General features: G+C 33.6%; 1 protein-coding gene across 1 annotated transcript; it reads left to right on the forward strand.

Moving 5' to 3' along the window:
- The first annotated feature begins 4,651 nt into the window (after window positions 1–4,651).
- Window positions 4,652–14,356, forward strand: Miox (Myo-inositol oxygenase). Its single transcript, XM_089645464.1, has 8 exons — window positions 4,652–4,776; window positions 6,137–6,314; window positions 7,287–7,495; window positions 8,417–8,553; window positions 10,152–10,286; window positions 11,044–11,139; window positions 13,264–13,417; window positions 13,675–14,356. The coding sequence occupies exons 1-7, from the start codon at window positions 4,762–4,764 to the stop codon at window positions 13,370–13,372; spliced, it is 879 nt and encodes a 292-aa protein (XP_089501590.1). The 5' UTR covers window positions 4,652–4,761; the 3' UTR covers window positions 13,373–13,417; window positions 13,675–14,356.
- The last annotated feature ends 1,355 nt before the right edge of the window (window positions 14,357–15,711 follow it).

Raw genomic sequence — 15,711 nt, forward strand, 5'->3', positions numbered from 1 at the left:
AACCATTTTGCATTTTCAATGCATTTTTAAAATAGGTATTTTGTATTTTGCATTTGAAATGCTTTTCTAAAAACCATTTTGCATTTTGCATTTTCAAATGGAAAATTTTTGACCCATTTCCATTTTGCATTTCAAATGGTTTTGGGTACCCATTTTGCACATCTCTGTATATAAGTTATGAAAAGTGGTGAAACAAAAACTAGGTTAAGTACGTTAGGTTTATAGGTTAGTTTTTTTTTCATCGTTTTTGATGATTTTACATCACTTTTTAAAGGTGTGTTGAGTTATCATGGAACCAACCTTTGTACATCATTATGTACTATTTTAAGTTGAGGAAGACATGGCACGATCAAGTGAATCAGATACTTGAGTCGGGCCATGTCAAAAGTCAGAATAGTAGAAGAGTATGTATGTGAAATCAACACTCGCTCTTGTTTCTCTCTCTGCACAGACAGTCTACAGGTACATCTAGTAATAAATAAATAAATATTTTAGCATCTTATGTAAAATTTATGTCCCATATGAAACTATGTTTCTTCCCACTCGAACACGCATAAAGAATATTATTTGTCTATTAATTCAAGACAATAAGCATATAATCAGATTTAGTTTATCGAAGGTTATTTATTGATTATTTACATATTATTATTTAAAAAAACGGTGATGAAAATGGTTTTTATTTTATCAGCCAGTAATAATTTCTGTCTGCAAATTATAATCTTCCTTGACAATGACTAGTCATTTTTTACGCTAACTGATAAAAAGGATTGCATCAGTTGAAAAAACAGACAAATATTCCCTGGGGGAAGACGAGTTAACTGTAATTTGATAATGTTGAATAAATGATATTTTGTTGTATTGCTTAACACTATAACACCAAGAGAAATTAACATTTAAAATTCACAATTTAGAATTTTTCTAAATTGAATATGATTTAAATGTTTGTACCTATTTCTAGAGTGAAAGATACTGAAATTCTACGATGCATTTAATTAATAGTACACAACTGCTGATCCCGCTCAAATCGCAAGTGCGCCCCGCTGTTGAATTTGGTAGCCACCTCTGGTCTGGAGCTCCAAAATACTTAAATAAAATTGGTTCTGTTTGATGGATTCCCCTATTTAACAAAATAATTGCAATCTTTAAAGCACAGATGTCAGGTAGGAATACCGTCCTTTTTCTACTGGTATTTCAATGGTAGATGCTCCGAAACACGCCAAATGCACCCTTAACATTTGTACACAGCTTGACATTTCTACGACTCGTTCTTGAGTTCGACAGCTCGGCTGTGAAACGATTTACCGGCCTCTGTGTTTCCTCCCTCCTACAACATAGGTCTTGAAGAGACCAAAATGTTGTCCAACACAACCACACAGCATCCCCAAAGATGACTTAAATTGTTATCCTCCGGACCTCCTGTGTATAGTTAATGTAAAAAAAAAATCAGTTAAATGAATATTAATAGACAAGAACTTAAAGGTGAGGGGTAAAATCAACAGTTGGGGAACGCAGAGGGGAAAGCTGACTGTGATTCGTCAATAAATCAATCTGACAGTATATAGGCATCTCGCATTATAATATCACCATTTAGTTCTTAAAAGTAAAATCTGCTTTTGAATAAATAGACATTTTTACATGGGAGCGCAAATTACTCGCCACGTTATGAACAAATTTGCGAAGTCCAAATTCGACAAAGTAAATTTCTTCTATTTTCAGAGTTGAATATTTTGTTTACGTATTTAGTTAAGAACACAAAGAAAATATTATATTTTATTAATATTTTATTTTTAAGACACTTATAAATGTTTCATAATTTACTTCCCAGTAAACAACGATGAGCACACTTGAGAATCGCTACATTCGACCAATGTTGGAGGGTTGTCACAACCGCTCTGTTCCTATTAATAATAAAATAATGAAATCTTTAAGAAAATATATAACATTTCACTTTTAAGAAGATAATAGAAAAGTAAAACAACTAAAAAAACAAATGAAATTATATACACACAGCTTTTACCAGCGATTCCTAAGAGTATTTGGAGTAAAAATTTTGACCTCATTTTGCCATCGGATGACACTTTTTCAATTAAAAACAAAAAACATGATTTTCTATCCCACATCGCTACTCAGTATAACCTAGCGCATTACGTGATATGCACTCCTTCTCATTCCAGCAGTACCGTACATACGAAACAAGCGCGTACCTAACACGTGGTTCGTTGCAACGTGTGATAGTATGACCCAAAGATAATATATGATCGGTGGCGACGTGCGATAGAAAAATATAATATTTTAAATTTTAATAGATAAAAAATATCATCGGACAGCAAAATGACACATACTAATTTTTACAATTGATAACCAACCATTTATCCTATATTAAGTGTTGTTTATGAGTTCTGTAAAATTCAAAACTCATTTAGTAATAACGCCATTAAAGTGGAATAAATTTAAAAATGATTGGTTTATTATCCTTTATTAATACGACGGAGTTCCAGCAAGATATAACAGATGAAAAAATAGAAGTTCCAAATGATACGATTATGTATTTTATCAAAGCGCAAAAGGCGAAGGCACATCCCTGATTCTTATGCAAACGGCTTTGTATTTTGCGTCCAGATGTATCTCGATGTGATAGTATATGTTTCTACAACTGATCCATATTATACAATGTGAATAAGCTTAAAATTAAGTAAAATAATGCTTACATACGGAATGTAATACGACAATTGGGTTTATTCTCTTTTTCACATCTATTTTTACAAGTTTTCATAGCACAAGCCACCATTTTGCGCGTTATTTCGTAAAATGAACCAATGATGCCTCGACCATAGCTCGACGCTAGTTCGCACAAGAATGATGACGTCACATTTTCTAGATTCACGGGAGGCCATACGCGAGCCCAGCCGGCTCCAATGGAACCGGTATGGGGAGTGGGGAATAATACGCTTTTAATCACTTAGGGCAGGTCTACTAATATTCATATGTCTATGGAGGCCATTAATTTACAATTCAGAATCGAAACATTGTTTGAAATAGTTTTAGCCAAGTTTATTAACCAGGTCTGATTAGCCAAGTAGTAACAACATACCCGAAATTGTGCATGCCATCTATTATTCTCATTGACTTCCATAGAACACAAGAAACGCAATGTGGGTATGTTTGGTGATACAAAAGTCTGACCAAATGGGTCTTAAATTTCAAATACAGAGCTGTGTTTCATCATTACAATGAAATTTATATTAGATGGCGATATACATATGATGTCAGGTGTGTGTAAGAGAGACAGAGCGTGTGATCAATGGGCTACTGTATAAATAATTGGTTTCTGTATGAATCTACATGGAAGAAATTCTCTATTCAGTGAGCTCGGGACAGTTGGTAGTGGGTAGTCATATAAAATATAAACAACAGTGTTTTAACAAAGGTTTTTAAAGGCCATGTTTGTAGGAATCCTCCTAATAATAATATATTTTTTTAAATATTCTTAATATTTGATTAATTCGGTTGTTTTGATATTATATACGATATTATATTATATATGTCCGGGGGTGAAGCGCACAAACTTCGGGAGGTGATTCTACATGACGGTACAAGTAAAAAAGATGAATAATTTTTTTACTTCTAGAAGATTATTTATTTTTACATTCAAATAATTAAAAAAAAAATTCTGAAAACTACCATAAAATGTTAGAATTTCGATAAAAGTTAAAAACTTTTTACTTCTACCATCATGTAGAATCACCTCCTGAAATTTGTGCACTTTACCCCCGGACGTACTATGGATACAACACGTACTATGTTCTACGTGTTGAATACAACACGTACTATTAATATAACTTCTTAAAAATGGGAATTTTTGTGGTAAAAAAATCACACTCCTTTAACATTTTCTTCTCTCAAAAACTCACTCCCCTAGAGGTTGAGTTACGACCTGAGATTTTCTGGTATAAAAATATTATCATGATTAATTTTTGGGTTATTACGCCGTGTTGCACTTCCTCCTTCTTTAGTCAAGGTTTCGTACAGTGTCCATCATCAGGGCAGATAATAGTAACCGTAATGCTGTCTGAAACTTTGGCTAAAAAAGGAGGAAACGCAACAAGGCATAATAACCCAAAAATAAATCATGACAAGTGTTCCAAGTGTTTGCCGTAAAAGTAAATAATTTAAGTATTATAAAGTTACTGTTCATCTAGTAACCTAGTTACGGTGAACGCAGTATTGATTTAATCTATAAAATATGAAAAAAAAAAAACTGATTAATTGATACATAATTCCCTGAATGATTACCAAAATTAGACTTAGGCGTACGAGATAACATTTCTTAAAATTTGAAAAAGAAAACTGATTAAAACCAAAATAAAACATTATTACCGAAATGATTTTCTTACACTCCTACATTTAATTATTAAGTAAATATTATGAAAAAGATTTGAAGTCTCTACATAATAAGAATAAAATAACTTATTTAATGTTTTTATCAACAATCAATCAAAATAATACATAAACGATTTTAAATTACTAAGTTTTGTTTTAGTTTCAAAACATGACCCCATACGCAATAATAATATATTATTTATAACAGTATGGTTATAAACATATTTTTAGGAAAGGTTTGCTGACGTCATGATATTAGTTTCGTTGGATCATATTTATATGTTGAGTTGGTCGGATCAAAGTCATTTGTGACAAGTTCTCGATTGGGTTAGGATATCAATAGTTATTGAATAATTGATTCATTTTAATTTATTCAACATTATGGCTACTCAAGTGGTGAGATTTATATATATTGTACTTTTTTTTTTAATCTTTGTGCTGACTTTATTTTTAGATTTGTGTTACGTATTTTTAAAATTTTAACTTAAAATGTAGTTCTACAATCTAATAATAAACATAATTTTTTTATTACACTTGATTACACATAAATAGCGCAATTTTGAAAAATATATTTAAAATTATTTTCCATTAAAATAATACATTACAGGTAGGTACTATCATTTATCTTCTGAATTATTCTTCGAGCAGTTCGACTTTTGAAAATGACACTTAAATTCAAATTTGTATTCATTGCACATGAATAATTTCACGCAGGAATAACGCACATCACAGACAACTGAAATTAGTATGTTTCATTCAATCTCTGTACATCTCAAATTTAATGTTAAAATATTACGGAGAACATTTTTTGAGTTTTCAAAAGTGTGAATAAAGTCTATATAATATATTTACGATATAATATTTTATCAGATTATTTTTAAAATTGGAACTGATTTGTCAAGAATTCAGACTATTCCGTGATTTTTCACAGGACTGCGCTAGCATGTACTAAAAACAAACAAATAGGCATAGCTTGAAATAAATTTTAGGAATCAATTCCATGGGTACTAACTGCTGCGAAATTCTTAATCGAATCAACATTTATCGGGGACATTCAAAATACTAAAATAGTGCCGATTGGCGATAACAATATTACGACCTCTGGTATTATGAGTTTTGATTTATTTAGAAATATTCCCAAGTAACATTAATTTTCAAATAGATTTGCTGTTTTTGAATGTATATATACCACAGTGAAATAATTCTGTTTTTGAAAGCAGATGAAAAAATCTTTAAGATTAATACATATTATGTATGGATATATACAATTAAAAATATTAAAATTCTGATTTCAAAAATGGAAGAATTTTTTTTAACGATTGTTTTGTCGCTTACCGATTGTTTTTTCTTGTAAACTGTAGAAATACCGTTTTATATGAAACTAAAAACATATTTAATTACAGAAATGTTATTAAACAAATTACACAAAGGTTATTGTCATTTGACTTTTTATTCATTTCATATAAAAAATAATTAATAAAAAGATCACAAACTTTGATAAATCTTTTGGAGTCATGCAAAATTTTACGGTCAGTGACTTTTTGGAACACATTACAATTATTTGGAAGTGTATGGCAAACTTTTTGATGCTAATACAAAGCGTGAAGTTGCCTCTTTCTAACACTGCAAAAATCACGTATCTCACACATAATTCAAAAGGAGATTGTTCGACCTTTATAAGTACACGAAAATACCAGAGGGTTTATATTTGAATTTGTGTGAAACATCCCAACCTAACAAAGATAATAACCTTTAGGAGCCTGTCATCACAATGATGGACCCGTCGGTCCTGATGCGCCCGGAGCCCGTGTTCAACGACAAACCACTGAACGCTTTCCGGGACTACTCCATTGATGAGAACGATCCTATCAAAGAGCGCGTCAGGAAGACATACAAACTTATGCACACGCACCAGACAGTCAACTTTGTCAAAGGTAATACACCTTTTTTTTCCTGCTAAAATGATCTAATTGAACAAACTGCCTAGCAAACTAGCAAACTGCCTCCCTGTTTGACTTTTTCATTTATTTATTGTACTATTCCTAATTTACTATTTCTCCATCTTGCATTATACAGAATTTTGTATTTATGTTGTTGTGCTGCTCTGTTGGGCATGAAAAATAAAAATAAAAATGATTGGGGTATATTGTGAGATGAGTGGGAAGGAAAAGGGCTGGGAAAGGTTGTTAAGTACCTGACTATTTAGATCTGATCACCAAACATGGCTAAAGCAACATTTCGATTCTGAGAAGTGGTCTTTTACCAGGGCGATACTGGGAGTATCTACCACTCTGGAATGTGCCACAAATATACTATAATATTAATTATATGTAAAATAACACACATAAATTAATGATTTAATAGCGGGCAGCGGGCTTCGAACCTAAGATCTTTGGATTCCTTGTCCAGGACTTAAAAACTTGGCCACAGAAGTCGTTGTTTTATTTTCATAATAATTGGAATGAGATTTTGATTTTCAATCCATCTATCTTTTTTACTTATGTTACGGCGTAATACCAATGAATTGTTACAAATACCTGAAACAAATACAACATTTGGACAAAGAAACTTCAAATACAATAAATAACCTACAATTAAAATACTAAAAAAAATTTCAAAATTTATATGTTTATTTCTAATATTAAAATTCGAAAGCTTATTTCATCACCTATCAAAAACAGTTTTTAGTTTTCGGATATGTTCAGAAATATTTTGATTTTATAGCAAAGCAATATGGTCAATATGCCAGAGGCCTGAGGGATTAAACCTATATAATTAGATAGAGCATCTATTTGAAGTCATATTTGCAGTCGTACAGAGAGGTGATTTTTATTAAAAGGCACTATACAAATTATGCAATTATTATTATACTTAAATGACATTTCTTGTTGCATTCCAAATTCCAGAAAAGATGGATAAATGGCTGAAGTTTAACCACGTGAAGAGCAGCATCAAAGAGTCCCTGATCCGGCTAAATGATCTAGTGGACGAATCCGACCCGGACACCGATGTGCCCAACATCGTGCACGCCTTCCAAACCGCAGAACGCATCCGCCACGAGCATCCTGACCTCGACTGGTTCCATTTGACGGGACTGATACATGACCTCGGCAAAGTGAGTTCTATTTATGTTGTTTTATGCAAATATTTCTGTATTATTTATTGTCTTAACTGGATATTATAATTGTAGGATTTGTGAATCACATTGCCTTTCAAAAACAAACATTGTCAATTTTCTCGGTTGGTGGCCGAGTTGACATCGCGTTTGGGTCCCACCCAGGCGTATTGTGTTCAATTCCTCGGCTGGCTAAGTCCTCCATCACAACACAAGCAAAATTTTCAGCTTACTGTGGTGGTAGTAGGAGATTTTCAAATATTGTCAGGTTATTCGTATCCTGGGAATGTTTGACTTTCTTTTTAAAAAAAAAAAATATATAATTAGATAATTATCTTTTTTGTTGACAAATTGGAGAGTTCTATCCAAATAAAAATAACAATATTAATAGTAATGGAGGGTAAAAAAGCAACATTAAATCATGCAATATTCAGTGTTTTTAATATAGTGTCTTCTGCATGCAAAGTCATATTTTCTCTAACTAAACTATCTAAAGTTTGTTTGACCTGACAGTTAAAGTTTTCAAAAATTTAAACAAAACATAAATACAGATTTCAAAAATAGAATTATAATAATAAAATAAAAATAAAATAATTATATTTAGGTTCCTACTTTATCGCTTGTCTTAAATGGTTTGTACTTATCAGTTCTAATTTTAAAATTTAATAGTTTTGTTGAACTTAAATAATTTTACACATTATACAGGAATATTATTTCGAATAACGCACCATGTACAGACAACAGAAATTAGTATGTTTAATGAATTAAAATTGTGAAACAACACAAATTAATTGAATAAAATTTACTTGCGCACGCTGGGATTTGAACCTGCGGACCTTTGGATTGCTAGTCAAGAGCCCTACCCCTCGACCACAGAGTCTGTCAAAGGTGATGGCTTTTTACAGGTGTTTACGTTTACAGGTGATGGCATTTTACGATGAGCCCCAGTGGTGTGTGGTAGGGGACACCTTTGTGGTTGGTTGTGCCTGGGCCCCCTCCATTGTCTATGGTGAGAGCAGTTTCATAGACAACCCTGATAGACAGGATGAAAGATACACGTGAGTTACTTGTTAATAATTTCATACCATTTTGATACCACTGACCATAAACACTGCAAAAAATCCATGATCCTTAAAAGCCCTGGACGGAATTATTCAAGAACAATTGGAAGCCGCAGTGCGAGGAGGAAGAGTTATGAAAAATGCCAAAACAGATGGAATTTTTTTCATTACATATCCCATTCCTTTCCTCTGGAATACCCAAAAAATCAAAAACCGCTATAACTGCATTAACAATACAAAAATAAAATTATAATTCTTCATTATGCACCACTTTTGCATACAAATCATTTCAAAAGTTATGCTAGGAAATCTTTCAGGCGACTAATTATTGCTTATAATTATTTGTTACATAAATTTGTTATTGGCCACTTTAATTTTATTTGAACTCTACCGGTTTCGGAAGAACCCTTCCTTCATCAGGAGGGTATCAAAAACTGTGTAAGTTAACTATTGTTTTTTAAATGTCACGGCATGTCCCTATACAAAAATTTAAAAAAAATGTAAATAAACATAAGTGTCAAATGGCGGCCAACTTGCCATAAATTGAGTGTGCATAAAATTATCACACACAATGATGTTTTAGTTTATCAATAACATGAGATTGAAAGGTCATCAATAATTAAACTAATTCGGGAAATACCTAAATATTATCTAACTATGGAAGAGTAAACACTCAGTTGTTTAACTCAGACATTGTTTTTAGTCGGAGGAAAAATGGTATTTGCATATTTTATCCTGTTGTTAATTTAAAATTAAAAAATTTTGTACCATTTACTTTTTTTGGTTATTATGCCATGTTGGCTTTCTCCTTATTTACATTGTCCATCATCGGGGCAGTACCCACTTTCAAGAGAAAACGTTTTGCTTTGTAAACATAATAAAAGTAAAAATATATTTTGTTTTTAAATTGGTGAAAACACAGATACAGACAGTAATAAACATGACAGTACAAAACATTAATTGGAGAATTCGCCTGCATCCTAACTATTTCTCACCGATTAACAACTAAAACAATAATATGGCGTATCATCGGGATAAATGGATTTCAAAGTTCCATGACTCGTAATAGAAATAACACTGCAAGCTGAAAAGAGTTGTAAAAATATCTTGAGAAAATGTTCAAAGTTTTCTATTTCAGAGTTTAAAATAATATAGAAATACAATTTCTGTTTTATTTCCTTATACCCCCTTCCAATAAAAACCATAAACACGTTGACACACTGCTGTACTAGTTAAAGATATTAATAATAATTATTATTATTGTAAAGTCACTTTAACTAACCCGCAGCCAAGTGGGGAAGGTAGTACCCAAAATTACTATCCTCCTTATATTAGCGTAAATACTTGACATATCATTTTAGTATTTTACGTATTTCTGTGCAAACACATAAGTTACCATTAATAATTGGGATTTCTATAATTTAAAAGCCCATAACACAGAAAAATGCATGGGGTCGTCATAAGACCCACTTGGTTACAGACGTTTTGTTTGGCATCTTGGCCTGTCAAGAGTTAAAAAAGGTGAAATTTACTGCTTTGTAATGCCATCTATTGATTTTTTTTAAAACTTGAATTTTTTTTAATCCATTTTGCAGCTCAAAATACGGAATATACAAACCCCACTGCGGTCTGGAAAATGTGATAATGTCCTGGGGCCACGATGAATATCTCTACAGAGTCCTCAAGCACAACAGCTGCAAACTTCCTGATGCCGCTTTTTATATGATAAGGTATGGTTTACCATATTCAAATTTTCTTGCAAACTTCATTTATTTTTCTCTTTTTCCCAGACAGATTGAGATGAGTGGCATTGATTACATTTGGCGTTACATAGCTGCCCTAGTGTATTGATTTATGGATTCCCCCTAACCCAATTAGTTAACAAAATTATGAGACAATCTGCTAATGATATATCTGCTACAGAACATGTTTCGTGATGGCCTATCTATGCTATTGGTTCACAATAATAATAATAATAATGATAGGATAATTTGTATAGCGCCGTTTTCGTGAGAAAATCACCTCAAGGGCACTTAATTTATCCATTTAATTTATTCCTATCACTTAGATTTATAACTAATTACTTTTGGTTTATAACTAAGTTTCATAGCTAGAAACTTATAGGGTTTGATTTTTTATGCACCAATGACAGAGCTAGGATTTGAAAACATCATGTTTAAATCTGCACTTGGGAGTATTTTGGAAGAACACAGTTAGTCGAAATAGACCATTAATAGACACTTTGCTCTGTAACGACCGCGCACGGTAGTTAAATTCAATGTAATCGCTGTCAGTTGTACATTACCTCTAGCCTTGTAACGACCTAGCAAGGTGTTCTTTCCGCCTTCTTCAATTTTGCAAGTTTATGTTGGGACATTATTATTATTATTCGAAATGGCACTAAATGTAGATTTGTAATGAGTCGAGTAACTGGTATATCAGTAGTTTAGATGTTTAAAGTAACTAATTGATTAATAATATTTGCAGGTATCATTCCTTCTACCCCTGGCACGCAGGAGGAGACTACAAGCACTTGACCAGCGCCAAGGATGAGTCTATTCTTAAATGGGTCCTGGAATTCAAGTAAGTCTAAATATAACTTTGGAATAATTTGGAATAAAGAGTTATCGATTTTTGGACAAAATTTAAATCAATGTAATAAAACTCTTTGTAAAGGTAATGTTTATGTATAGTATTTGTACCGTACTTCAAGGATGTTCAAACATTGACTATTATTTTTACTCACTAGATGTCATTATTTTTCCCATGGCACTGAACAGTGGAATGTCATTTTTTAAAATATTATAATGTACGATTTTCTGGATGTGGTAAGGAGACGAATGAAAGATGTTTGTGGTATCCTAGCAGCATCTTTATTGAAGTAGACGAATTACAGAGTCTAAATAGAGTAGTCACAGTTGTTGACGACGAACGACAATGTCATCAGTACTAGTTGATGTGCATCACAATCGGATGCATATAAGTCATGTCTCAGTGGGATGTGAATCCGTGGTCCATGATGATGTCGGTGTCTCGACACCGCGTCGGTGGGGACCAGACTTGCTGACGACGAACGACGATGTCATCATGGTAGTGTTTATAACGGGTGAAGACGTTGAGTCTTCCTGATGCTCCAGTCTGATGAGGCTGGGTACGTGCGGTTTCATGCGGGAGCAAGGGGAGCGGAACGGAACGGCCACTCAGTAGGCGGCTAGCGCTTGCCCGGTTCAATGCTAAAGACTGACTGCTAGGTACCGCGATGTAGTATGTATATAGTAGTCACATGCGCCTAGTAAAGTCTAGAACCTTTCAGACCGTAAGTAGGTAGGCTGGCAGCTTCCCTATCATTCTAGATAGGTACTACACTGCTCTCGAAGATCTTGGGCGCTTGATGTACTTTCGCCGCGCGTTTCGTAAGTTTCAATGCGATGCGAATTCCATGTATCGATGTTCTAGATATTTCGAGGAAGTACCAGGTATTATTCTAGTAGCTGCCGCTACAAATACAAAGTACCGATATTTTAGGTTACTGGAACTCATGACAATTCAACACACCTTTCAAAAATGATGTAGTCATGATAAGTCATGAAACATAAATCAGGTTAAATAGGTTATGTAGCTTAGGTTTATATATTGGTTTTTTTCATCGCTTTTTTTTTTTTTTACTTTATGTCACTTTTGAAAGGTGTCACAGTGTATCACGGAACCAATTCATAAAGATTTCTGGTTTATTTAACGAATTTTGTCTGTCTTTCAATTTGTTTGTACGTTCCGTTACCGGTTTCGAAAATCTGTACATCTACTTTATTATACAAGCAATCCTTACTTTGACTAGTTGGCTAACTTTGACTAGGTGGCTAACTTTGACTGAGCTTTTCAATATTATGATACCTACCTGCCTGAAGAAAGTTTGAATAAAGAATTGTCATTGAGATAGTGACGTTTCTTTAGACAAATTGTATAATTCCTTATTCGAAATAAAATAAAAAATGTTATTATGAAGAAAGATTAATTACTTGATAATGTGCCATAAGTAAAAAAACGAGTTGATAATATTATATACAGCGATAAAGATAGGGTACAAGCAAAACCTAATCACTGAGTACCGCATAAGAGTCCCTTCTTCTTTATGTGCCGTATCAGGTCCCCCCGACGTTGGCGATCACTCTAGAAAATGTCTCTTTGTCTTGCGCTGCCCGGAATAGCTCCTCCACACTTCTAATGCCGGTCCACTCTCGTATATTTCGCAGCCAAGACATTTGTCTCCTACCAGGCCCTCTGCGACCCTCTATCTTGCCTTTCAATATTAACTGGAGCAAGTGATACTTCTCCCCTCGAAGTACATGACCCAGATATGAAATTTTCCTGATTTTTATTAATCTAAGCAGTTCTCTCTCTGCTCTAGCCCGCCTGAGAATTTTTGTGTTGGTGATCATGTCGGTCCATGGGACTTTTAGTATTCTCCGGTGAAGCCACATAATATAAGAGTCCCAATTGCACCTAACTGTCAGGAGCAAGTGAGACTATGGCATCCCCAATTGGGGTTTGTCGGAGGCTGAAAGTAGTGGGAAGGGGAAGAAGTTAAGACAGTCGAAGGTGAGAAAGTTCTTGGCTGTTCAGATCTGAAGTCATTTAAAGCAACATTCCGATTCTGAATGTGCCAACTTTTTTCGACTCTTTTACTAAAGTACGCTTTCTTCTTTTCAGCAAATACGACCTCTACACAAAGAGTGAGAATATTCCTGACATCAAATCTCTTTGGCCATACTATGAAGGTCTCATCAACAAATACATGCCCGGAATATTAGAATGGTGATAGCAATAATTATTCTTTTCTCCAAATATTATTAGATATAGGTGCATTGAATCCAAAGATATTAGAAGAACGAGATGTGCTATGATCAGTTCATACTGTGTGGAATTGTTTTGCCCAGTGTCGCCGGTTTTGTTCACCAATACTACTGCACACCTTCACTTACGCTAAGGTATCCGCACTAATACATAGAACAGATTTCTGTGCGTACACGTCCCGATAGTATTCAAAGTACCCTAATTAGGTAGTACTCCGCCTACGGTCCGGCGGCCAACATAGCATATCTCGTTCTTCTAATATCTTTGATTGAATCTGTACAAAATATTATACATTATGTGTAAATAACTTCAATGGCGTATTATAGAAAACTATGTATGCATCTTGAATTTTTATGTAGGACTTATGTAATATTGTATTATTATTTTATTATGAGTAAATAATACATACCTGGATTGCTGTAAATATAATGTTTATTTTTTATTTTAACTTTGTACAAAAATATGTATGTAGGAATAATATGAGCAATATCATGTACTTATCTCATTATTAATAATACCTGTATAGTAAATATGTAATAGGTAACCTCAAATAGTAATATTTAATCATTGACAAGACATTATTAACGATAGGAAACAGAAAAGACAGAAAAAGATTCAGTGGCATCTAGGAATTGAATGCGATTGAATCTTTTTCTGTTTTACATCTTTCGATGAGAGTCGATAACATTGAATAAATATTTATCCTATTTAGACCAATGCTTAGTCGCGGTACAAGTAAAAATATTATATAGATTGTTTGTTGTAATGTATACATAACATGAATAATATAATGTTAATGTAATGTTAAAGGTAATAGAATAATGTATTGAAATTTTTTATCATTAGGTTCAATAAGATAACAATATATATATTTATAAATTACACTATGTAAATCCACAGTGTTGTAAATACAAGAGGAAATGTAATATAAATTTGCACTTCAAAAATATTCAGTGAATTTATTTATTGAATCTTTGCCCTATTTTTGTTATCATTAGGTTCGAAATTTCTCACACTTTCCCAGCATGTGATGGCTAGAGATAATAGAAAATTAAGGCGATATGGCATGGAAGTGTGCCGACTGTCGCCGAGCTACAACCATACTGTACGGACTATCAAAGCGGTGGAGCCAATGACAGTTATGTGTTTGGTGTGTAGGTGGAAACAAAGGTGGGGCATAGATGTGATTTGTGAGCCAAATAATAAATAAGAACACAAGAAATGCAATGTGGGCCTGTTCCATGAATTTCAAATTCAGAAATCCGGTTTCAGTACAATTTCAAAATCAAATGAAATGGCAATATACAATGTCCGGCAGTGTAAGAGAGATATAGTATGCAATGTTGATTGGCTGTCTCGATCTAAGTCAAAAGGTGCTGTCAGTGACGACTTTCAATTGGAGGTGATCGTTTAAATTTATTTTTGTAAATAACCGAAACCAATTGGCCTTCTCAAAATAAACGGTTACACGAAACGGTTTAAAAATATCTAAAAAATAAAGTCGCTATCCGCGTCTGTCTGTTTGTGCGCTTAGTTCTTCTAAAGTATGGAACAGATTTTGATAGAGTTTTCACTATCATTTAGAGAATTTCTTCTGGAAGGTTTACATATATGATACATTCATATTATATTTATAGAAGGTAGATAAAAGTCACCACAACGGAGTGCTGGTACCTACCTCGATGTATGGAAGTGAGGCATGGAATTGGCAAAGAAAGGATGAAAGTAGATTGAATGCTGTTGAAATGAGATCCCTGAGGCGTATGTGTGGTAAAACCATGTATGATCGTGTGAAGAATGTGGAGATCTGCAAAGAGTGCAAGGCTGATGCAAGCGTAATGAGTAAGATTAAGAAAGGGACACTTAGAAGGTTTGGCCATGAAGAGCGAATATAGGAGTGTAAGGAGGATATATGATGCAAATGCGAATGGTAGCAGAAGTCGGGGACGCCCGAGGAAGACACGGCACGATCAAGTGAATCAGATACTCGAGTCGGGCCATGTCAAGAGTCAGAATAATAGAAGAGTATGTATGAATGTGAATGAGGCAAGAAGTGTGTGCCAAGACCGAGTTGTTTGGCGATCCGTCCTCTCTGCCTACCCCTGCGTGAAAAGGCGTGATGGTTAGTTAGTTAGATAATTCCAATCCAATTAATAATTCTCCATCACAACACAAGCAACATTTTCGGCTTTCTGTGGTGGTAGTAGGAGATTTTCAAACATTGTTGGGTTATTCGTAACCCGGGAATGTTTGTCTTTCTTTTTAAAAAAAAAAAAAAAAAGTCGATGTTTTATAATCAAGTCG

The sequence above is a fragment of the Hesperophylax consimilis genome, chromosome 22, assembly GCF_061612785.1.
Source record: "Hesperophylax consimilis isolate HC1 chromosome 22, BYU_Hcon_1.0, whole genome shotgun sequence".
Classification (NCBI taxonomy): domain Eukaryota; kingdom Metazoa; phylum Arthropoda; class Insecta; order Trichoptera; family Limnephilidae; genus Hesperophylax; species Hesperophylax consimilis.